Source organism: Gambusia affinis, linkage group LG07, assembly GCF_019740435.1.
Source record: "Gambusia affinis linkage group LG07, SWU_Gaff_1.0, whole genome shotgun sequence".
Taxonomy (NCBI): Eukaryota; Metazoa; Chordata; class Actinopteri; order Cyprinodontiformes; family Poeciliidae; genus Gambusia; species Gambusia affinis.
The window spans coordinates 21182804-21207789 of NC_057874.1; the positions used below are offsets into that span (position 1 = coordinate 21182804).

Below are 24986 nucleotides of genomic sequence, written 5' to 3' on the forward strand. Positions count from 1 at the left end.
CCATTTTTAATTGTTGTTCTATATATGGCCACAAGGTGGCAGTATAGCATGTAATAAAGCCAACAAAGAAAATGTGTTTACAGAAACAATTCAGCTTTATTCATAAAACCAGGTTCTTGTGCCATTTTAAGATATTTTTTTACAGCAAATTTTTTGTTTAGAAATTAACTTTAAATCTTAAAATTTAATTTGTGTTTGCATCTAAAATAAAATGTTTATAGAGTTGGGTGTCATGTATTTTTATCATTTAAAAACCTGCCCTGACGAAACCAAAACGCCTGATTTCTGCCCTCTTGGAGCTATCATTGTGTCACTGTGCTTTCACAAAGAATGTTACATAAACTGACCCATTTTCCTAAAGAGAATCAGTGTTAAATCTTGTAACCTCATTAATTCATATAGTAGTAAACAGTATTCCAAGCCAGCGTGAATTCATGTAAAGAAACAGTTTTGGCTTAAACTACAGCAGAGCTCCTCTGTTATGTTGTATTTCCAAAGGAACTCGTGGGAAACCATTAGGGTGTCTGAGGTCAAGCTCAAATCCCTCTGGCATTAAGAGGCTTATATAAAGCATTAAAACAAAAAGCTGGCTCATGTCTGAAGTCAGGTGATGGTGTTAGTGACAAAGGCCAACAGATAACGGTAGCGGGGTAAGGATCAGGTGCGCCGGGTGAGTCACTCAGACATATCAGCACTTGTGTGTGCTGCTGGTGGGCGCACAGTTTAAGAAGATAAAGACCGGAAATTTAGCTTTTACAACAATGTTCAACTTGGACCAATCTGGGACTGCATAAATTACAATAAAAGAAAAATCTTGTTTTTAAACACACATGTATATGAAGACCAACCAGCTCAAACAAGGCGTATTGAGTGTAACGTAGAGGGAATTTGATCTGGAGCTCCAACTGGGAAGGGAATGCCCCAGATGAACAGAGAGATAGACACATACCATATATCAAGCTGTACTACATTTGTCGTTCTATATTTGGTCACCCCTTCCTCTATATTTGAATAAATATTTTGAATTATTTACAAGTATTTAAAATATTAGGACAATAAATAAACAAGAATTTTGTGCTTTAAAGTAACCTTAGATCCAAACTCACAGCTAATAGATATGTTTCTTTTTAACCACCTATTCTTGATTTATCAGTGTAAGTAAACCCTCCACTGATTGCGCCTCTGGACAAAGTAAATATTTAAGTTGTCTGGCTTCATGGAGCAGGAGAGCACAGCAGTGGCTGCTGGGAACACAGATCACTCTAAAAACCCCATCTTCTAGTGCTGATCTGGGGAAAAACTTGAAAAGGAAGAAAAAGATGGTGTAAGAGCCAGGAATGTGTGTTTCACTGCCAGTACACCCACCTGTTCAGATGGGCATTTAAACTTTTATGACCCACGGTGTCTTGTCTTTTTTCACCTGTTTCTTGGACTTCTTACCTCTGACAGGGAACAGAATGAAAAAATCAGTGAACTGAGAGTGGCTTGCATACAGAGAATAAATGCTGTCTTGACCTGGTATTTTTTTTAAATAAGACAAAATTATTTTAGGTGATTTATATTTCAAATTAAAAAGAATAATCATTAAAGATTAAGTAACTTAAATACATAAAATAACATTTTTCTTTTGTAACAGCGCTGGAAGTAAAAGATGGAAAATAATTATAAAAAAAAATATCGGCTGATGTCAGAAACCTGAAAGATGCTACAGGGAAGGGAAATCACACAAAGCCACTCTGCATCAGTTTGTCAGATTTTCCTGTATGGGTGTAGACAGGTGAGGAGGCTGTTGTGAGGCAGAACGACGGGCAGAAGAGGTGAGCAGGCGTAAGCTGAGCAAAACAGGGTGACTGGCCCACAGTCGTGGGGCAGAATGAAGCTTGTAGCGAATGAAAACACTCAAGATAGAGAAGACAAAGTAAAGATGCAGGCGACTCAGTGGTAAACAGGGTTTAACAGGCTAACAAGATTGTCCGCAAAGTCATTACGGACCTCCAACCGCAAGAAGGTCAACAACTTGGCAGTAAAATCTGGACAGTATATTACTCAGTGGATAAGTGAGTGAAAAAAATTAACAGATCATTTCTTACTCTGTTGGCTAGGTTACATGAGATTTTGACATCTTAAGAAGACGGAGGAAATAAAATGCAATAAGTTTACTGAGGGCGCCAACACACGCCAGAGAAAATCAGTATCTGCCTTAGCTCAGACTAACGCAAACATACAACTTAATTGAAAGTGGTGGTTGCTAAAAAATTTTTGGTAGTTTGACATATTAAGCCAACATAAATGGACTGTAAAAGTGATATTCTTTCTACAGATAACGGTGTATTTCTTTTAATTTTAGCTGTTATTTAGCGGACACTCTCAAAAGGGGGAAAAGCACACAAAAAGAAAGCACAAACCAGGAGGCGGTAAAGCAAAAAGGATTGTATCACTAACAGCTGTATCAGTTGGTCTTAGTTCAGTGAAGGGAAGGATTCCGACAGCTGCTGAGTGCTTGTGTGTGTGAAGAGAAACTGGGTGTGGAGCTCTGACCAAGGGCATGGGACAGAAAAAAAAGGGAGCGGGGTGTTTTGGCTGGAAATTCTCCAGACTGCTTACTTATCTGCCTGTAAAACAAAAGAAATCAATGATCAAGATCTGATTAGGAGTTAGCAATAAAAATGTCAACTCCTTCCAAGGTTAATTCTTCTTCTTTTGTTTATTCTCTGAAAAATGAAATACGAGTCACCGCCTATAAAACAGCAAAGTCCACATTTAGCTTTTCGACTCATTTTTGGAAGAAAAATTTGTTTGCTCTGCTTGTTGAAAATTGAGATATCAAAACAAAATATTTTCATCACATCTGAAAAAGTTATGCAGTCGCTATGGGACTGCTTATTGCCTTAAATATTTTAAATTGCAACTTACAGGCACTAATGTCTGATGATTATGTGAATGTGACAGGGATATCCGATAACAAAAGATTAGGCAACATTACATCAACATTTCCAAAAACAAATGAAGAAAAAGCTGATAGAAGCCTTGATCCAAATGAACAGATAGTGTACAGTTTGTTTACACCCACTGACAGTCAGCTCAGAGCATGAATAAAATACAAAAGCAGAACATGACAAGATGAATCGTATATCTTATTTATAATATGCTGCATCTTTAATTGTTGTTTTGTTTTTATAGCACAAAGTACACAAGTTAGACTGGAACTGGTTTTAAAAAGAAGAGACCATGATCACAAACTGTGTGAAACTAATTCAATCCAAATGTTTGGCTCTATAACATCGTCTCATAATGACACAAGGCAGACAACGGCACTGACAAAAACAAACAGACGGGCAGGCGTGGAGAGGCAGGCAGGGAGGGGTGCGGAGAAAGTATGCTGAACTACTCGGCAACAGCCACTCAAGTCGTGACGTGTTCACGGTGCTTCCTGCAGCGCTTTAACCCGGGTCCTAGAGACAGTATTTGAGCTTTCTATTCGCTACTTGACGCTGTTGCTATGGGGGCTGTGCGCGTTTCACGGCGCGTGGAAAAAACAGTCAAAGCGCGCGCTCGAGTGTGTCTGTGTGCGTGCGTGCGTGTGTCTGTGTAAGTATGTGGCGAGTTTGGGATGAGGGTAGAAAGTGTCAGAAATGGGCTGGAGAATCAAAAGTGAAACATGATGAAACTCGATTTGGTTCACTTTTTTGTCACCGCTGTTGTTTACCTTACTATATTAATCGATTATTGTGCCTCAGAGGCAGTGACCTCGTTGAACTCTGTGGCTTTAACCTCATGTTCTCTATACGTTTTACTGTTTGGTATTTTAGTCAGTGTAAGTTAATATTTTCATTATTTCCAAACTATGTGAAGTTCCTGAAAAGATCATTTAAACATACATAATTGTGTTGTATAGCCCTATAAGAGAGTAAGTTTACACTTGTCCTTAAATTTTAACTTTCCATCACTAGTTTTTTTTCTATTGTTTTAATAATTATATCTAACTGTTATTTATAATTTAATATCTGACATATATAAATAAATTAGAATTTAATTAAAAAATATTTTGTCATATTTTGAAATATTTAATACATCATAAAGCTCTTTATATTTGATTTTATTTTCATATTTTATTTTATTAAAATAAAATATAATAAAATAAAATGTCTTATATTCTACTTACATTTAGTAAGATTTTAGAAATACTTTATTTCAACTCAATGTTTTTTGCAATTTATAATATTTTATTACAATTTAAATATTTCATTTTATTATCATTACACAATTGATCTATTTTATTTTAAATACTAATAATTATGTTGTAATATTTTGGTTATTTTATTATAGATGTATTTTTTATTTTATTAGTATAAAGCTTACAATGTATCTTAATAAATAAATAACTGGTAAGTAGGGTTGTGTTGCTCTGAATATTGCAAAAAGTATGGCCAAACATGACTTAAAATAGTGTTATTAGTTTCAACAAAGTATTGAATTATTTTAAGCTTCCATTTCCAAGTCTAAAGTTGTATTGTGGTGATTTATGTAAAAAGAAAAAAAAAATCATATAAAGCTAAACAAATCGATCATTACTGATAGAGTAATGGTCACGCAACAGAGGGAAAGATTGGATAAAAGTTTCTATCACTGGGTAATGAATTCTACTAAGTTTCATCATCAACAGCTAAAAAAAAAAAAACAAGAACAAAAAAACACGCATGAAAAATAAGGGACAGTCTGGTGCTGGCTCACGCCCACCCCCGTTAAATTATAATGATTATATATTTTAGTAAATTATAATATTTGACAAATATTAAGCATCTGTACACAGCAAAGACGTTATTTTGGAGTTACAATTCAAAAGGTGTATACAGGTGATGTTTCTATCGGAATGTCAGACTGTCATAAAACAGGTGTGGCCGTCAGCGACAAAAACTTTACTAAAACAACTCAAATCAGAAAACTCAAGATGGCAACGTAATTAATATACACGTCACGAGCAAGTAAGCGCTAAATTGATTGGCTGGAGATATTAAAAGAAAAAAAACGCTCAAAACATTTGCCTTAAAAATAATCGATTCAGCTTTTATGTTCCGGAAGAAAAAGCAATTCTTCGACATTAGATATCCATGCATATATGTATATTTTTAGATTTTTGTTAGAGCCAACAGTGTTTAATAAAACATGTTCTGATTCTGCTGGTGTTATCCCCAGCTAGAAATTGGTTGCCAAGCATTGCATCATTCCTTTCATGTGACTCCCATACGCCCCAAATTCGTCCTGGCCGTCTTATGACTGCATCACAGCTGCTGCTCGCACAAACTATACGGGCTGGAGTTAACAGCCAGCACCTCGACTATAAGCCCCGCCCAAACAGCCAAATTCACCCAGTCTATTGGATATCACCAAGGCAAAGCTCTCACTTCCGCCCCTCTGATTGGTCCACTTTGATGTCAGTCCTCCTCATCCTGCTAGGTTGTTATGAAACTAACTTCCCCATGCATAGTTCGGTTGGCTTCTCCCTCTATATAAAAACACCACCGGGAGTTTCCGTAAAACACATTCAGCCGTCAAGACTGAACAATGGTTAACATGAGCTATCACCAATTTTTACTAAAATATCTACAGTCGAGTTCAAGACAGTCGAGAAGGCGAGCGAATAGAAGAAAAAGGGTAAGCGGCGGCTGTTGTTCATGTTTCTTGTTTTTCTCGGTGTTTTGTGAACTTGTAGTCAAGTCGTCTTGGTGTGGTGGAAAGAAAAAAAGAGAATGTGCATGGGTTTTGGCTGATATCCCGGTGCCATTTTTAGAATAACAGTTGTCTTCATCTGTCATTATTAGTATGTAGCTGGTTCATGCTTTGTCTTTGTTTGTCAAGTTGTCAAGCTCCAACTTTTAAGATAACTTGTTCAAAGCGGAAAAAAAAATAAATTTGGAATGGCTACGTGAAGGACATTTATAACGGCTTAATTACGGATCTTTAAACGTAGCATTTTTTCATCTTTCACATTTAGGTCGAGCAATAATTTAATTAAGAAGGTAGAAGTAAAAAATTAGTTTTAATTTGCGGGTTGTTTAGTCTAGCGCCTCATTTATAAAACGAGCTTCCAAGCGTGACAACAGATTTTTGGATTAAATTGGCGTTTTTCCAACCCAATCCTTTCTTTTCCTTTTGTTTCGCCCATTTGTCCTGCTGGACTTTTACTTCCATGACGTAATTGTCTTGGATTATACTTGACATGTATCGCAACTAAAAGAGGAAAATCAGTGTAATTTGTGATTTATATGTTTAGATGACATTTAATTAATAATATCTGTTTTGAGTTACTCTGAATATGTTGTAGAAATAATATGAACGGGTTTCATTATATAATATCAAGGCTAATCACTACCAATGTTTAACGTAAAATAACTTCAGCTCTGTACCCCTATATCAAATGTTATCGACATAACAGACTTAGGAGATCTGATTAATTACCACGCTTTGTTTAGCAGGTTTACAACATTCATAGCGAGTAGAAAACAAAACAGATGTGAGATAGAAATGAAGGGAGAGCTGACGGTCAAACCTGCTCAGATTCCAGCGCTTCCTTGTCCTCTGAAACCACTTGTTTATCTACCTGAATGTTTTGAGAGCAGGGAAAAGCAGGGGGCGCAGTGGAGATCTTTGTTTGGTCTTTGTTTACAAGAATTGTGAAAATAATGATTGCAAGTTTTTTCCTTTTCCATTGCCCGGCCTAATTAAAAAAATATTTATATTGTACAGCGGTAATATGTGTATTGTCTTGCATATTAACCAATAAATTATTTTTCCAACAATTTCAGACACCTTTTGTTTCCAGCCTGAGGTTGTAGCTCAAATGCTAATTTTCACGTGGATAATACAAATATTTTGAATCTAACCTTTTGCTTTTATTTTGTTTCAGAATTATTGGGATAAGCTGTCTCCAACAAATTGTCAGACTTGATTAACAGAGACTTTCTGAAGGTAAACTAAACTTACCTACTCATATTTGACAGTAAATATGTTCTTGGGATTGTTTATATTTAAATGTGAATAGTTTCATTCATTTAAGGAATCAGAATTGTGTGTTTTACAGTCTATTCTTTAGAATCATTATTTCACAGATTACGTGTATTACACAATATACAGTATATTTGTCTAGCTTGGTTTGTCATGGGATAAAAATAGATTTATTGCTGAGCAGCATTTGTAATTAATCCTGCTTCAGAACAATTCTGATTGATGAAAGTTGCAGACTTCTTTTTGACGTGTCAGTTATCTATTGTGCCGCTGCTCTGTGCCCTGTCTTTGTTTTCTAACTCTCCTGGGTCTGGTCGCTTCTTTCTCCCCTCCAGGTCCAGTGTAAACCGTGTGGCCGAGTATCTGTGTGTTGAGACTGATTGGCGAGATGACTGCCGAGTGGCTACACCTGCTCCCGCCGTACCCCCCTGGAGTAGGACCGTTGTATGGTGCAGAGTTGGAGGCGTGGTATGAGGACCTGCAGGATATTCTGGGCTCTGACACGGGAGGGGCAAAACTTGCACGTGCCCCCACATGCACCGAGGTCAGTAGTTTAGAGATAAAACCATTACTGGTGATGAGTAATAGCTGCACATATCCTCCTCCTTATTTATGGTTTTAATTGACGTGTTTGACATTTGTGTTTTGTGGTTGTAGAAGGAGCCAGAGTTTCTGGATGTTCTTGAGAGTTGTTCTCTGACGTGGCTGACTGACGGAAACCAGACGTGGGCTGAAGGTGTCCAGAGGACGACAGAGGAGATCCACACCACCCAGCCTCTGCATCACACCTCGTCATCCTCCTCCTCTTCTTCTTCTTCGTCCTCTTGCATGAGTCCAGCTGTTGTAGAGGAACGGCAGGTGGAGGCTGAGAGCAGGAGAAATGCAGATAGTTCAACAGGAGGCGGCAGCGACTTGCTGCCTCCAGAGTTTTTCGAATTGCTGAGTGAAGGAGGAGTGGGAATGGTGGATCCGAGTGGAGCAGTGATCAGCAGTGGCTATTATTATCACCAACACCACCCTGCAAACAACACCCATCCTGCATCTCCTTCAGCCAGCGAAGAGGAACTGCCCTGTGTGCCAGATTCTCCATCCTGCTCTTCATCAGCTTCCCAGTCTCCATCTCAAAATTGCTCTCCTCCCTCTTCACCTGTCTCCTCACCCTCAGGCTATTCGTCCTCCCGTTTGGGAAAACGCAAGAGGACTTCTAGCGAGAGGGCTAACAGTGCCTTGTCCTCTTTCTCCTCTTCCATGCAACGCTCATCTTACTCGTCTACCAAAAAGAGTCGCAAAGAAAGAGAGCAAGAGAATGAACGAAAGGTGCAAGAGCTGACAGAGCAGAATGAGCGTTTGAAAGCAGAGATTGAAAGGCTGGGAGAGGAGGTCCAGAGGACAAGAAGAGCTCTGATTGAGAGGCTGGTCAACACCAGGAAATGAAGGGAAAAGAGACAGAAATAAATAACAAAAACGGGTCCTATACAATTAGAAAAAGCAATGGTGGGGAAAGGTGTAAGGAGATGGTTAGGAAATGTTTTCAGAAGAAGAATGGAAACCAAAGAATTTTTTTACAAGTGATGATTTTTGGAAAACAGAGAGAAGTGAAGAAAGTAATGAAAGTCAAGACTAGAGGGTACAGAGAGAATGGGCTGCAGCAGCATTGCGGCAAATCAAAAGAAACAGCATGTCTGAACGAGAACAGAAAGCTTGAAGTGCAAATCATGCAGAAGATTTAATGAATGTCATTTTAAGGAATGCAAAATAAGTTCCATAAAATGGAAGGATATAGGATGGAACAGGTGCTGATTTGTATGTATAACTCAGAGGCGTTTTCACTAGAGAGAACATCAGTGTCATCTTATTCCCACCATATTGCAATAAATTGTAACTCCCAACTTTAAGGGCTACGATCTGGCTCACAGAGATTATTTGTCCCAATTTTTGGAGAGTTTTGGAGCTCAGGAAAGTTTTGAAAGTGCCCAGTGCAGTGTGAGTATGAGAGATTTTTTTTTTTTTTTAAGAGAAAATTCATACTTTTTTCTTTTAACTTTGTATAACCCATGGCTTGTTTGTTCAAGTATTTAGATAAAATACGTAACCTGCTTATACTTTTCATGCTGACCTTTTCTATTATGGGAATCTGTGGCAGAATTGTTAGATCTTCTACCCTGATGACTATTTTTATATAACTGTAATATATGCGTAAATATAATTGTACCGTATGGCTTATACTGTATATTCCAATATTCTGTTTATTTCTCATTGTAGTAAAAAAAAAAAAAAAGTTATTCATAAATATGCATGGATTTTATCACTCATGGCATCAAAATGGCTTTTTCTTTACTGTACTTAAAAATTTGCAATAAAAATTTAAACATACTTTGAATTGTTTTCTTTTGTGCAACATTTTTTTAAATAGAAAAAGCATAAACCAAGGCAAAAAAGTGCATCTTTTTTTCTTAATCTGTTTATTTTATAGATCCCAACAGATATTTGTAGCAAAGAAAAAAACCCCAAAGGATATAAAAACCATCTAAAGACGTACAAACGCACCTTCCAAATGCTAATATCATATGCTGACTTTAACACAGGGAGGGTATAAAATCAGTTTCTTTTGGTGTAGGGATTTGGAGAAATCCTTCCTTTCTGTATCTGTATTCATTTGACTGTCTCTTTGTGTGTTTTCATTTCCCCGTCGGCCAATCCAGCATTTCATTAGTCCTCGGTGCCAACACCACATTGTCTTAGATCCTGTCACGGCTTTGCCTTAAGCTAATACCCTCATCTCTCCGTGTACATCTTGTTCACATTCTCCACTCTTGCCTTCCCCTTCCTCTAACCTTAATTTGGCTTTCCTTTTCTTCATTTTCTTTCTCACTTCTTCTTGCCCTTCTGAGGTGCAGGCTCTGGGCTCTTCCCTTCAGCAACAGCCAGTTGTTTCTTAAGGTCTAAAAGTTTGGAAACCTCTGCTGTGATTATAGCCTTTTCTGCTTTCTGGGATTTAAGTGCTCGAACCTTGTCACCCTGTAATAAAAAAAAAAGAGATAATATTAGATTTTATTCTAAAATAATGACCCAACCTGAAAATAAATTTTTATATGGAAAAATTAGGAAATAATAACTAGGAAAAAAATGTACATCTTCAAAAGACGATTTTAGCTGGAAATACAATCAAATGTCGCTGTGTTGAATTTAAGTTTTTTTTTTTTAAGCAAACATGTTTTCTAATTAAGATAGAAAAACTAAATAAATACCTGTAAAAAACTGAAAGCACTTTCAATCTTATTCCAACAACAGATGATTGATACTATTTGAATTTGACGGATTGGTAATATTTCGCTGCATGCTATCGATCTAACCTGTTCTGCTACAGCTTCCGCCAGCTGCTTGGCTTTCTCGGGATCCGATCCGTTGACCACCTTCACCTCGGCAACAACGGGAGGAGCAGGAACCGCAGCGGGCTGAGTGCTAGCAGTAATCTGAAGGTGTAAACAAATAAATACGTGTAGCAGGTGTCGCAGTGATCGTTTCTACTAATTTCTTTGACTAAAAACTCAAAGCGTTGGTGAGATTCTGTAAGTTACAAAACTAGAAAACGACAAATCAAACCAAGATGAGTAAAAAGGATCCATTTCAAGACATTAGCTGCTAGAGTTAGTGATGGAATTCATTAATCTAAACTGACAAGCAGCAGATTGTGGACCCACTCAAAAACAAACGCCACTCAATACCTTCTTATTAGATGGTTCGTCTTCTGGCTGGAGGCAAGGATTAGAGGGATTATTTTTATCTATATGATGAATGCACCATTGATAATTTATGCATTTAAAATACATTTTCTCTATCTTGCTGTTAAAAAAAACAGTCACTCCAATTAAGAATAAATTCAAACAGATGATGCTACACATAATATATTCTTATTTCACTTTTCATAAATGATGATGAATCTACATCAATACATGACCAGACTGAGTTCACTCTCAGACCATTAGGCATCATAAACATCAAATTACCTGCTGTCCACCAAACCTCTTCTTCAAAGCCTCGATCTGATCCGCCTCCAGTTTCTGGAATAACGGACTGACCTGGGAATGAAACGGGTTGGGGAACGGAGGCAGTGAGAGACAAAAATTAAAACGAGTAGATATGCAGGAATTAAAAAAAAAAGTCGATTCAGCCCAAGGCTCATATAGCTCATCTTTGAATAAAGTGGATTATGCAAGAGGGTAAATAATTTTCTGAGAGATTTTTCAAAGTTTTGGTCACACTTCATGAAACACTGCACCAGAGTAAAGGACTGTCTACATAGGCTTTGCATGGTCTTCAGTGACGTTTCCTACTCTTTACATAAAGGCCAAAGTCACCAATTATGACAGTCTGAACAGATAAGACACCACAATTAGACCCAGATGGTCAAATGGCCTGAGAGAAACTTGTTTGCTGGAAGGTGTGTGTGTGATTGTGTGTGTTCATGAAACTGCATTGCTTTCAACAGTTCTGAAATCGTGACAGACTGTTGCGTTCTCATTGTATCACCCTGCTTCCACAGTGCTGCGTGTTCGTGTGTCTGCGCAGGTGCCACTCGTGTTTTCGCTTTCGTCAAGGTCACACTCACAGTGCCGATGCGGTGGCCCGCTCTCAGGGCGCACACGAAGGTGCCGGGGCCTTGCAACATGGTATTGATGCAAGTCTGAGGAGCGTTGAGCTGATCCCTGATGGTCTGGCTGACCGCTGGCATGTAAGGCATGAGCATCACCGACAGCAAGCAGGCGATATTCACAGAAACGCCCGTCACGGTGCCGGCGCGCTGCCTGAAAGGAACAAACAACTCACATCACCTAATCAGCCGCACCGAAAATGTGAACACAGGCTTAGACGCAGTGAGAGATTCTTACTCTGAATAAAAATAACACAATTTTATGCAAATTGTAAAACATATATATATATATATATATATATGTATTATGTATTTATACATTTTCAATATATGTATTGAAAATGAAAAAAAAAACACCTACTTGTATTTAAGAATGAAATGCAACAATTGTTCTTAAAATAAAAATACTATTAGAGAAATAAAGCAAATTAAAATATCTAATATTGGTTATTTGATAAAGCTACATGTATGCAAGCCTTCACATTTACACACCTTGTTATTCTGATCTTTATAGAGTAATACTTGAGCTTGCCAACTGAAGAATTAAAAACAGTCTCATCCCCATAACACTAACTGGTGGTAATCACAGCGACAAAAACAAATGCATTTCCAAAATTAAAACAAGATGGGAAAGGGCCCACGGGGGCTGCCAAGAGACTGACGGCAACAATAAAGAAACTGCAACATATAATAGTTATGTTATACAATATAATAATCTGTATCCAAACTATAGAAGCTTTTTCCTTCAACTAGAACAAGTAGATTGAGAAAAAATGTCCCAGGATTTGGTGTAAACCAGACGTTTTGGGCCACAATGCTAAACTTTAGATTTAGAAACAACAGTAAGGGGGTGTTATGACTGAGCGCTGCAGGCAGCAACAGTCACGTTTCCTTGACCTGGGTGTTTTGTCAAGGATAATGAAACCATGAACTAATAACAGTCAAAATATTCAAGCGTCTTCTAGGAAACAGGAACAAAAATTTTTTTTCAGCTGTCTCAACTGTCCATTCTACCTTGCATTAGCAAGGTAGAATGTATAAATATTAACAAATTAAGGTGTGGGATGCTGATAGATTACTACTAAAAAAATAAAGCAAAGTATTAATTTATTGGGAACCTTGCAGAATTTTTAAAAATATATATATTTCTCCTACAACATTTTTGTTTGTTCTTGTGTAAAACTCCTCACCTTTCTGACTCTCCTCCCTTTATTTTCTTCCAGGGCTCATTGACTTGAATGTATTGGTTACCATGGCGAGAAATGTTCAGGATGTGTTTCAAGGCATCGCGGATCCTGGTGAAACATTTCGAACAGAGTTAATATCCTTATTAGCACTCTGCTCAAACATGTACATCATCTATCTGTATTCCCCAACCGATCAATTAAACTACTGGATTCTGTCAAATGGAACATCTTACTTGACTTTGTCCATAAGCTGGATGTACTGCTGCAGCTCCCAGCCCACCACAGCCAGAAGCTTCTTGTCTTCCTGCAGTAGCTCCATTGCAGGCACGCATCCTCCAAAAAACTTGGTCACAAACATCCCACCTCTGGAAGAGAGAGCAAGATTCGGACAAAACAGATCAAGACCTGGCCAGAAAAAGAAACTATGTTGGAAACGAACAGAAAATCATCGAGGGGGGAAAAAAAAATGGGTTGAGGATGAAACCAGTGAAGGACATGCTACTTGACTTGCTAATTGTGTATAAATTATACATTTTGCTGTCTTATCTACCACACCGCCTTGCCGTACAGTTATGCAGCGTACTGCCTGAATGCAGTCGCATCTGAAGCAAGTAATTCTTCTTAAGTTTCATGTGTAGATTTTTTTTTATTTTTTGTCTGATGCAACACTGTGTTCAATATTTTACATCTCTAATCTGGCATTTTAGACCAAAAAACCCCCCCGCTACAGATTCACTTAACTGTGGTTAAATTAATTTCATCGTTTGTTTAGTTAAATTGCCGATCCATCAGCTATTATTTTCTAAATGTATAAACTGTTGAGTAAATTGTATATTTGCTTGTCTAATTATTTCCCAGACTGTACCCTAAATGCTTTTAATAAACACCAATCAGAGTGCAGCCTTGACTGAAAGTTAACTGTATAAGAAGGATGCATTTTCACTAATTATGTGACTCAGGGACTGGATCTGGGGAAGGTCAGAATTTCTTTTCTGAATTAGCAGAACTCTTTCCACCTGAGGCAGGATGCAATCTGCAAGATATTTTGGAGCCAATTAGACATCAATGTTGCTGCCCGAGACCAATTTTGAAGATCAAGGTACTCTGGAAAGAAGCTGCTGAGAAATATCTTTGAAGTGGGATTTAACACTGATCTTTTAAAAAACATTTTAGACGAGGTAATTAGGGCTAAATTACACCATCCCAAATAAATTTAGAAAACTAGGGTGAGCGTCTTGTAATAGTTAGTGATGTAACAGACTTTTTTTTCCCAAAGAGTACAACACAAGTTGTTAATTGGACTTGAGGACAGTGTTGCTGCATATTTACTTTAAGTGAAACCCTTGTAGGAAGAGTGAGCAACTTGAGATGCATTGCCCCAGTTTTCCTCTCAGCAATGATTGAAAACTATTGAAGTAAAGCAGAATAAAACACAACTGCTTCACAAAAACACTCATATTCATCAAAGTTCTCCCATTTTGAGACACTACAACCAAAACCTTAAATTTATATTATCTGAATTGTAGGTGGTGTAGTTGGTAGCACTTCTGGATGGAGCAAAAATAGCTCATGGATTTTAAACGTCAGCCTGGAGTTTGAATGTTCTCCCTGTGTGTGGGTTATTTCTCAAACATTACAAAAACAAGACCGTTAGGTTAATTGGTCTCTCTAAAATTGCCCGTAGGCATAGTTGTCTGTCCTGTGCGTTGCCTTGGCGACCGGTCCAAGATGTACCCTTGACCGATGACAAGAAAAAGGAATGTTTCTATATAACTCTGGCTAAAATTTTTGTATGTTTTTGAGCTTTTCAGTTTTGTCCTTTATCCCCACAGCATGATGCTGCCACCACCCAGTGTTTTTTAGGAGGGATGGTGTGTTCAGGGTGTAATGAAATAAAACAACACACAGGTGGACTCCGCTTACTAATTAGGTAACTTTTGAAAGCAACTGTTTGAACTGGATGATATTTTGGGATATTACTAAAAAGGCCTGAATACATATTCTAATCACACTTTTCTTTTATTTCCACTTAGGTTAAGCACTACTTTCTTTTGGTCCATCGGATAAAATATCTCATAATTATGAGTGACCTAAAAGCGATGCATCTACACAGTGGGATTTCTGGAAATACTTGAATTTTGAAGCTCGAAAAAGTTTATTCCCTTTCAGGTAGAATAACTAACTTCCCTTCCTAAAGTTCAGAGGAGAACAGAGATCGTAGCTAAGCTCTGTCGTCGTTACCTGTTGATGAAGTTCCCCAAATTGTTGAGCAGCTCAGAGTTGTTCTTTAGGGCCATGTCAGCCCAAGAAAAAGCTGAATCTTGTCCTTCTGGACGCACATACAGGAGGTAGAACCGCCATACGTCCGAAGGGATGCCCGTGTCCTTCGCCATGTCACCGAACACACCGATACCACGGCTCTTTGAGAACTTTGTGTCCTCATAATTCAGATATTCTGAGGAGTAAAGAACCCACTCGTCAGGGATAATGAGCAGCAATAGCTTAGCAATTAATTCTGTAGCAATTCTAAGTTTAACAACTATTCAAGAATCTAAAATGAAGTCAGATACATACTCACATAAAACTCATTAGATAAATAAATAATAAATTGATCAAGCTGATCAGTGGTAGTAAGAGCTTACCTGTAGCAATTAGATGGCTGACCAGAGTGTAGTTGTCCTGGGCTCCCAGTAGGGAGCAGGGAAACACCACACTGTGGAACGGCACATTGTCCTTCGCCATGAAGTTGTACAGCTCCACCTGGTGGCAGAGATGACACTACATCTTAAGGATGACATCATATTAGATCATCGTGAGATCATCCAGTTCAAAGAGGACTTATCTGCTCACCCCAGCTACCTCCCCCCCTGCACTTACAGGGCATCACACGCTCATAAGAAAGCCTCAATCCCAGGGTTTTACATGAAGAGGGATGAGATGAATGAATGAGGCTTAACAGAGACAGAGCATGTCACAGTTTGGGTCAGTTCAATCTACTTGTACATTAACATGTTTGAGACCTGTCACTTTCTTCAAGTTTGATACTTGTCGGTATATGTGGGGAAGCTATGTGAGTCCTGAGCTTACAATATCAAACTGAGGTCTGATCACAAAATGTCAAATGGTTCTGTTTTAACGTAAAGCAGAGCACAGCTTCGCAAGAAAGACAAAAAAAAAAGCTGGTATAGATTTTGAATGTTAACACTTATTTCAGGAGAAGGTTGTCTGTCGTGGCTCACTGGTTTTATGTGTGCACTAATATGGTTGGGATTTCTATATCTGCTTCACATCAAGATTTAAATGGGGTGAAAAATAATACCGTGTTCAACTGAAGGGTACAAAAAAAATGTCCACATAGGGAAATGAGAATTACAATTAGACCCACACTGGGTGAAAATGAGGACAAAAATCTGTGTCAAGCTTATGTGTTAGTCCTTTGTATTATGGCTCAACAGTGCCTGGTACCTGATGTGGATTTTTCCACCACTTTTCCCATTCGTTGGTGTAGTTGGCAGTAATAGACAGATAACCAATAGGAGCATCGAACCAAACGTAGAACACCTACAGAGGAACAAAGTCATGTTTCAGTAAAGAAATGAACTGTGGATAAAATGTTAAACCCTTCAGTCATTATACAAGGTAAGATTCAAAACAATCTGAAGTTTAAGGTAAATTACCCAAACATAAATTGAAGGTTTTGGTTTTCTAAAATTGAAAAATAAATACTCAAAACGCACCTTAAGTATGCAAATCAAGCAAAGGATTTAAGAAAGTGTAAACCAAATATGAATACAATAAAAAAAAGAAAAAAAAGATGCTCAGTGTGCAGAAGCCAAGAAAAGTAGAGTCTCTCTTTCTGTATTTCTCTGTAAGTAATGAGAGCGAACCTTCTCTTTAAAGTCTGGGTGAGGTACTGGTGTTCCCCACTGCAGGTCCCTGGTGATGCAGCGAGGCTTGAGTCCATCTCTTAGCCAGGAGCGAGTGATCTGTTTGGCGTTTGCTGTCCAGTCTCCAGAGCTGGTTGATCTCTCTAGCCAATTCTCCAACTCAGTTTCTAGCTGCATTAAAAAAAAAGTGAATTTATATCTCACCATGTTAACTTTAAGTTAAAGATTTCAAAAATGTAAAGCAAAAATGGATTAGAATATTTCCCCTGAAATACTCAATTTATGAAATGTTTTTAAACACATAAAACTGGATTAGTTGTCTTGATTCATCACACCTAAGAAGTGCAGTACAACTACAAAAACAAACAAGAAGGAGCATTGCAAAGCAAAAGTAAAACTTTACCTTTGGCAGGTCCAAGAAGAGATGTTTAGAGGAGCGGATTTCTGGAGTCTGCCTGCAGACTTTGCACTGAGGTTCCTGGAATCAGAAAAATAAATAAATAAATAAGTATTACAATTTATACATTTAAGATTTCTAATTGAGTTTTCCAAATTTATTATGTATCCTACTGGAGAAGATCCAGAACACAAACAAGCCTCTAATAACAAACATGTAACATAATTCCATCTCAAAATGAAAACAATGGATTTTTTTTTGTGGAATAATTGATTTTTCCACAAAATGCACAGAAGATAAAAAATATTGTATTTAAAATAAAAAGTTGACTTTGGCTGTAAGTGAATATTGCAGATTACAACCTTTACATTCAGTAAAACTAAAATAGTTTTTAATGTTATTTCATTAGATTCTAATAATTGAAAAAGGAGAAATTTGAGTTTCAAATAAGCCACAATGACAAAATTTGAGTTTCAGCACCAAAGAAGATTTTGTTGTCAGTTCTAAGTACAGGTAAGTTGTTGTTAGTTGTAAGTACAGGTTTATAGTATTACCAACAGAGCATAAATAAAATGAATATAATTTATTAAAAATAAACAAAATCAAACAAATAAAATATCAACAGACATATTTCACATTATGTATTTAACTGGTTTTCATTTACTTTTTATAATGCTGTCGGTGCCTATGACGATGCATATACCTGATTTCTAACATCACTATTGAAATCCTCTTTTCTGTAACAACACTGAATGTTTATAGAGAGAGTCAGAAACCTTTCTATCATTTAAAATGGGTATGTTTTTTTCTGGTTATTTTCACTTTAATGTGGACAGAATTTATTAATCTATCTCGGTTTTAATGATTGAGAGAAGAGCCAGAAGGTAGCAGGCATGAAACATATATTATTGTTATGAGTGTGAATGTAAAGAAATGTTATTTCGTTTTATGTTTTATTAAAAATATGTTTTCTTAAAAGTAGATCAAGGAAAAGTTATGCTGGACTGAACCTTCCACAGCCACTCACCCTGAGCTCCACGGCGTTGATGAGGCGCCCACACTTGTCACACTGGTCACCGCGAGCCTCTGGATAGCTGCAGTGGGGACACATTCCCTCTACAAAGCGGTCAGCCAGGAAGCGCTGACAGTTTTCACAACGAAGCTGTTCCACCGTGTCTTCAACAAGAAATCCATTCTTGTGGAGTCGCCAGAATATATCCTGAGCAATCCTGAGACAGAGGGAAAAGGCCAGTTGGATGATTTCTTGAAAAATGTCAGTAATGTAGAGATCCTTGAAAATGTAAGGCGTGCATTAAGTATGGGACAACTGGCTAATGTCAGGATGAGCCCTTGTCACACCAGTTTCAATATTTAGCATGTTAAATAAGCTTTGCTGCATATTAAAAAGTAAATTTACAAAGTCTACAAAAAAAGAAATACAGCCATTTATATAGTAGGACATCAAGAAAGGAGAGGTCCAGTTATTGACAGGACGGAATAACTGAAAAATTAAAGTGACAAAGAAAAAAGCAACGGTTTGGTTTTGGGCTGGTAAATCTAAAATGTAAGAGTTAAGCCTCCAGCACTTCTCATGAATAAAGTCAATAGTCTTTAATCTAAGGGGCTGTTTTTATTTCTTAAAAAACATCATGCTGGAGCTTGATGTTTGATGCCTTTTTAAGCTGCTCTATATCAAAGGAAAAGCCTCAAAACAAGAATTTCGATCGTTATCATTTTTGGTCTACAAGAACTTGGATTTAGGTCTAAGATTCTTCAGAGGATAGTGCCTCATATGGATGCAATTTGCCATGAAGAATTATCTTTGTGAAACATCTGTGTAAAAAAATTATAAAACAAAATCATAAATTCTTAAATGAAGACTGACAAATATCCTAATAAATTTCTCCTAAAATATCTCAGTAACAACTCATTATTTCAAAAGCTAACATGGCAGCCAACATACAGAAATAAACATGTATTTTCCATGTGCAAAATCACATGTAGGGGCCATGTGAATACAAAGTATATAAAAAAAATTCACATTGAAAATTACATGAGAGATATGTGAAAACACATGTGAAACCCAAGCACTACACATGACATTCATGTGAAAATCATGGATCTTTGGTGTCTATGTGAAATTTACACAAAGGTGAATCTGTGATTCCTGAACAAGCCATTCTTTTTTGGAGAACTTTGATAAAACTGTGCAAAAAATACAAGAATGGCAAGAAAAATTAGTAAAAATTACAATTTGTCACCCAATACAAATTTTCCAAAAGAAAAATTAAATAATAATAATAAAATGGGAAGCAGCTATTTGATATGGATATTGCTAAAACAGCCTATTTTTATACTGCTAGATATATTTTTTAAGGAATTCAAAAAATGTCAGTTTTCATATGTAGACAATTTTCTGACAACTATCAACTGTCAATTATCAAGTTTATTGACGTGAAATGTGTGGAAAACATCCCACATTAATGTTGCTTTTGGTGTAATCATGTGAAACGAAAAACTTCATGTATTTTTTCCAACAACTTCTCCTAATTTTCTGACTTTTTACAACTTCTTTGAATTACATCAGGTTTTAAATAAATAAAATAAATAATTAAAAGCAGGTAACAGAGACAAACAGAGCTCTTATATGTTCTGAAATAGCAAGTTCTGAGTAGAAAGGATAAACTTTTGCACCAGCATGTACAATATTATAGTAATCCTATTATACGTTGTGTAATATTATAAGTGGAAGTATGTTGATTCTTCCACTTCACATCATAATCATCCAGTTTTAGAATTAGAGTCTTAAAATGTGGTTTTAATAAGTTTCATGTTAATTAATGATTTTGACATGAATAAACTTTCATACTTTTCTGAAATACAGCATTTTTTCCTCTTTAAGGGCCTTAAAGAGCACACCTAAAGAAAACTTACTCCGTCTGCTTCTCAGTGGTGGTTCTCCCGAAGAAGTCAAAGTCAATCTGGAACCATTTGTAGATACTGGAATGAACAGCATGGTACTTGTCACAGATCTGCTGCGGTGTCAGGCCTTCCTCTCTAGCCTTGTTCTCGGTAGCCGTGCCGTACTCATCCGTGCCACAGACAAACAACACATTCCACCCTCGCAGCTGGCCGTATCTGGGAAAAATGAAGCAACATTTAGTGGTGCAACAGAGAATGTAAAACTTGGAAAAAAAAAAAAACGTATTTAAATTCTTACCTGGAGAAAACATCCGCACTGAGGACACAGCCAATGATGTTACCCAGGTGGGGGACATTGTTGACATATGGCAAGGCGCTGGTGATGAGGACATTCCGGTTGCCCTCTTGTGGCATACTGTGTAGGAACATTTAAAAACAAGTTGTTTCTGGATAGCTACTTTTCCAGCTCGACGAGATCATTGCAAGATAACATTATATCATCCTCTCCCATGAGAAATGAGGTAGCTTGAAACAATGCCACAAGCGAAAAACAGAACAGCATATTTGAGCTTACATCACTTACACTGGATGTTGCTTTTCAGCTGGATGGGAGCAGGCGTTTAAATCCTTGCTCCAGGTGAGAGCCGCTGCTTCCATCTCCTCTTCTGAAACGTTACGCTCACCTTCATCAGTCTGAGCCCAAAACAGAGAAAGATTTAGTAAAAAAAGAAAATTACACTCACCATCAGGCTGTAAGGTTAGTCCATTTTCTTCAAACTGGGCAGTTAGGGCTCTTCTTAAATTTAAAGAACATAAAGAGCTATTATTATTTCATTGTTGCAGTTTAAGAGAATAAGTCTGTTTCACTTGAGATGAGGCTGAAATCAAGCTGTGCAGCTATTTTATTAATACAGCTTTTACCCACATCGGTAGAAATGCTACAAGCAACAAGCCTAAGACCACAAGTAAATGCACAAGAGTCATTTTATTTTTATGGTACATTTATGTCTTGAAAGGAAAAGCAAAAGAAATCCTTGTAGCCTCACATTTAAATTTAACTTGAGGCATACTCACATGTGCAGTTACTATTAGCTCTGAGGTTCCTACAAATCTATGCTTTTCAGTAAGAACACCTCAAGTTTGTAAAAGTCAAAGTGATGATGTAGCAGATACCTCAGCAGGGCTGCTGTTGCATGGCTGTGTGTCTCTGCTCTGAGGTGCAGGCTGCTTCTGCATGTAGCTCTTCATGGCCTCCAGGCCTTTTCCCTGCAGCACTTTCTGAGCTGCAGACTGACAGCCGCGCACCGCAGCAACACGGTCAAACCAAGCCTTTACTGATTTATGATCACCTGAAAGGGAGAGACAGAGAAATGGAAAGAGAGGAAATAAGATTCGGAAAAGGAAGGGGAAATTTTGCAACTGCTAAAATTAAAACAAACTGAACTTACTCAATACTAGAGAAGAGACGGATAAAACAGGGTACAGGGCACCCCATAAAACAACATCAGCAACTGAAACAACTTCCTGAAATGAAGAAAAGCAATATTATTAACATTACGAAACATACAAAACAATATGAAAACACAATATTTCAGAATATTTTGATACAGAGAAGCTAAATATAGGGGAAGAAATTTTTAACAATTATAAAGTTTCTCTACAAATAATTGGTATTATGGATCAAACAATTCTTATGACAGTATATAGCATCAAAATCCATCTGAAAAATAAATTATACATTCAAAAGAATAATCTCCTATTGTTTGGTAAAAAAATAAAAAAGTTCACAAAATAAATCTCTGCCTTTCAGGCTTTGTAAAGCAGTTCACTTCATGCTGTTCAGGCAAAATGTGCAGAACAAGATTTTGCTCTGATGGGCAAAATCAAAGCAGTTCCAAAAATTTTATCTAGCTTGTTGTAAACTGAAAAAAGTAGGTGACATATTTATCAGTGGTGCTGCCCCTAGAGGAAACTAAGGGGAGTTAGAAACACCTCAGTTTTCCAACTTGCAAAGAATGTTTCCTACTCGTCGGGCTTCAAAAACAACTTGAATGCAGCATAATTTAGAAGACACAAGACAATTTTTGATTAAAAAAAATCTATTTAATTGTTAATAAATTATTATGTGATGTAATCTCAACAATATCATACTGAACCTCTAGAAGGGCATATACATCCTACAGTCTTCCATCCCATCATAGATGACAGGAGCATGAAAAATGTGGAGAAGCATTGAAAAGATTTAAGTGACTAATTTCCAATGGGAAACTTGATGTCAACATAAAAAAGGAAACTGAGTAGTAGAAAGGAAGAGTAGGTAAAAAAAATATAAGGTCACAATGTCTGATGGCAACAGGCAGGAATAATTTCCTGAAGAGTTGTTTTGAGCCTCTCAAGTGAAGCTTTCCATTATTTAACCTAATATTTTCAGTTTTTTGTTTTTTTTTTTAGAGGGAGTAGCCTTTGATACTGTACCCCAGTTAAATATGCCGTGCTGCCCTTGGCCAAACTTTGGTCCAAGACATTTAGGGGACCCTGGAGAACTTTGGGAACCTCTGACCCTTTTCCCTGAAGCACTGCCAAGTGAAGAGCCCGTAGCAGTGCAGGCTGTGAAAGTAAAGTAAAGCATTATTTCTTTACCTTCATGCTGACATTCATTAACATGAATTTGAAAAACAGAATTAATTTACCTGGAGAATTGTGGCTTCCCACTCAAGCCACTGATTGCACTGATCACTGGATTCTGGTCCATTTAACTCAAACAGGTATCTGTGTGTCAAACACATGGTGCTCATTCAGCAACAAAATTAAAACAACTGAGAGCACGCATTGCATAAAAAATAAATAAATAAAAAATCATCTAGAGAAGAAGAGGTGGGGATTGCTTTAGTAGGTATTGGACCTCTTTAAAAAAACTTGGTGGCATCATAAGTAATAAACATTATGAAGCCAGTATTGAAGCAAAATCTTCAGAAAATGATCCAGAAGATAAAGGCTAAATTTATTTTAATTTAAGTTTTTAGGACAACAGAGTCAATGTTTTCAAATGTCCATAAAACTACAAACCAGTCCTACTGACTTATGGATAGAGCTGAAAAGGTCAGCAACATAAGCAGCCTACAATCCCGACTCTGTTACACCAGTTGTTTCAGGAGAAAGGTGAATAAGTTCAGTCTGATTAAACATCAGACAGCCAGAAAATAAAATACATTGTATAAAATTTCTGGTTTCAACTGAATCTGAAAAATTAGCCCAGAACCCAAAGGAGTTCCTAGTGTGTACTTCAAAATATTAAATTTAAAAAGTTCTTTCAAAGATAAATTACCTCAGATATTTGCATAATTTAATTCACCTGCAAATAGTGTTGGAGCTGAAAAGGTGCTGCCCACTGGGTAGAAAAAGAGTAGGCACAGCTGGACGGGGGAGGAAAGGCACCACCTTCCCTGAAAATAAGAGAGAAAATCAGAAATGTGTTTAAAAATGTCACAGGCAATTTTTTAAACAGTTCAGGGGAGATGGTGGCTCAGGGGATCCATCTGTTCAAAGCAGTACTGTAAAGAAAGTTTGACCAAAATTTCTAAGCACTGATTAGACAAACTGGTAAGAAGATCATATGTATGACAAGTAATTAAAATAATATCTGCTAAATTTAGATGTGCATGAAGTGTATTTAAATTATTGATACATCAATATTTTTGAAGTTTTCCTTTGCAATCTTTTTCTTCTAATTTTACATATTTAGCTACATCAAATATGTAGTTATTTTATCAGATTTTCCCTTAGGGGTTGCTACAGAGAATCCTCTGTCTCTATTTTATCCTCTCAACTGAATCATTAACCCTCACACCAACAAATTTCATGTCTTCCTCTTATCTACGTCCAATGTGGCTTCTTCTACCAATTTAATCATCGTCTCCCCTGTGAATTTGTCCAAACCGTCTCAGTCTGAGCTCTCTGACTTTATCTTCACAAAATCTAGCATTAGCCCTCCAATGCACTCATTCCTGATCCTGTCCATCTTTGTCAAAAAGAACCTTAACATCTCTAGCTCTGCATCATCCAATTAAAGCTTTCTTTTAAATATCACATGTTTACGTTTTATATAGTTATTTGATTTCAGCCATGATTAATCAACACTGTTAGAATAATAATAATAAAAAATTTATAAAGACGCATTAATCTTTATATCAATTATATACTCTTTTCTACCACCACAAGCAAGTATATGGAGACAAATGTGTAGAGAAAAGTTCCACAGGTTATAATAAACATATCAGAATCAACTTGTTACTGTTATAAACTCAGAATCTGTTTAGCTACAACTTAACTACTATTATGGATGACACAAAAAGGGAACTTGACTCTTCGTGCATATGAATACTACAACAAAACAAACACATCAGAGATGTGAGCGTTTTCTAGTTGCTTCACAAATACACTACCTGTTCACTCCATTCATTCATTCTGACACTGACACACACTGGGCACCTAATGGGGGCTAGTTTCGCTGCTAGCTTTCGGTTCTTCTTACACAGTCACAGCTGTCCCTTGCAGAACTCAGTCGCACTTGAAGCACATTTTTGACAAAATATAGAGTAAATTACTTACATATAGTCACATAAACAAAAACGAAATATCCTAACTATGCTTTACCTTCGTGGTTGATGAACTGAACGCCGCACTGAACTCCAGTTACTTCCAGTGCAGCTAACACCTTCAGACAATGCGGGTTGCCTTCACTAACAAACAACTCCATCAGGCCGGTGGCAGCTCCTCTTGCTACTAAACTGTACACTGGATTATTGTTTTTCTTTTTATTTCTCTCTGAAAGAAGAAGACAGCTGACTGACGGAACTAACTTTGCCGGCGTATGCCGTCCACGCTGATGCAAGCGCTATTAGAGTTGCCAAAAATGGTGAAATTGTAGTTTTGAGGCCGTC

At 37.2% G+C, this 24986-nt stretch overlaps 2 protein-coding genes across 3 annotated transcripts; one reads left to right on the forward strand and one right to left on the reverse strand.

The window, feature by feature from the left end:
* The first annotated feature begins 5486 nt into the window (after window positions 1–5486).
* ddit3 (DNA-damage-inducible transcript 3) lies at window positions 5487–9375 on the forward strand. The gene is made up of 4 exons (XM_044120915.1): window positions 5487–5652; window positions 6905–6966; window positions 7338–7546; window positions 7660–9375. The coding sequence occupies exons 3-4, from the start codon at window positions 7391–7393 to the stop codon at window positions 8434–8436; spliced, it is 933 nt and encodes a 310-aa protein (XP_043976850.1). The 5' UTR covers window positions 5487–5652; window positions 6905–6966; window positions 7338–7390; the 3' UTR covers window positions 8437–9375.
* Window positions 9376–9452: 77 nt separating this feature from the next.
* mars1 (methionyl-tRNA synthetase 1) lies at window positions 9453–24961 on the reverse strand. 2 transcript variants are annotated; one of them, XM_044120913.1, is made up of 22 exons: window positions 24700–24961; window positions 23399–23489; window positions 22737–22815; window positions 22522–22653; window positions 21495–21570; window positions 21220–21395; window positions 20630–20739; window positions 20345–20461; window positions 20059–20262; window positions 18152–18353; window positions 17131–17205; window positions 16728–16898; window positions 16306–16401; window positions 15483–15600; window positions 15082–15295; window positions 13074–13205; window positions 12844–12948; window positions 11612–11807; window positions 11010–11081; window positions 10728–10754; window positions 10356–10475; window positions 9453–10020 (listed from the first exon to the last, which is right to left on the reverse strand). In XM_044120913.1, the coding sequence occupies exons 1-22, from the start codon at window positions 24800–24802 to the stop codon at window positions 9871–9873; spliced, it is 2766 nt and encodes a 921-aa protein (XP_043976848.1). In that variant the 5' UTR covers window positions 24803–24961; the 3' UTR covers window positions 9453–9870. The 2 variants fall into 2 exon arrangements, with proteins under 2 accessions (XP_043976848.1, XP_043976849.1); XM_044120914.1 differs by lacking the exon at window positions 10728–10754 and having other exon boundaries at window positions 24700–24960.
* Window positions 24962–24986: the final 25 nt, after the last annotated feature.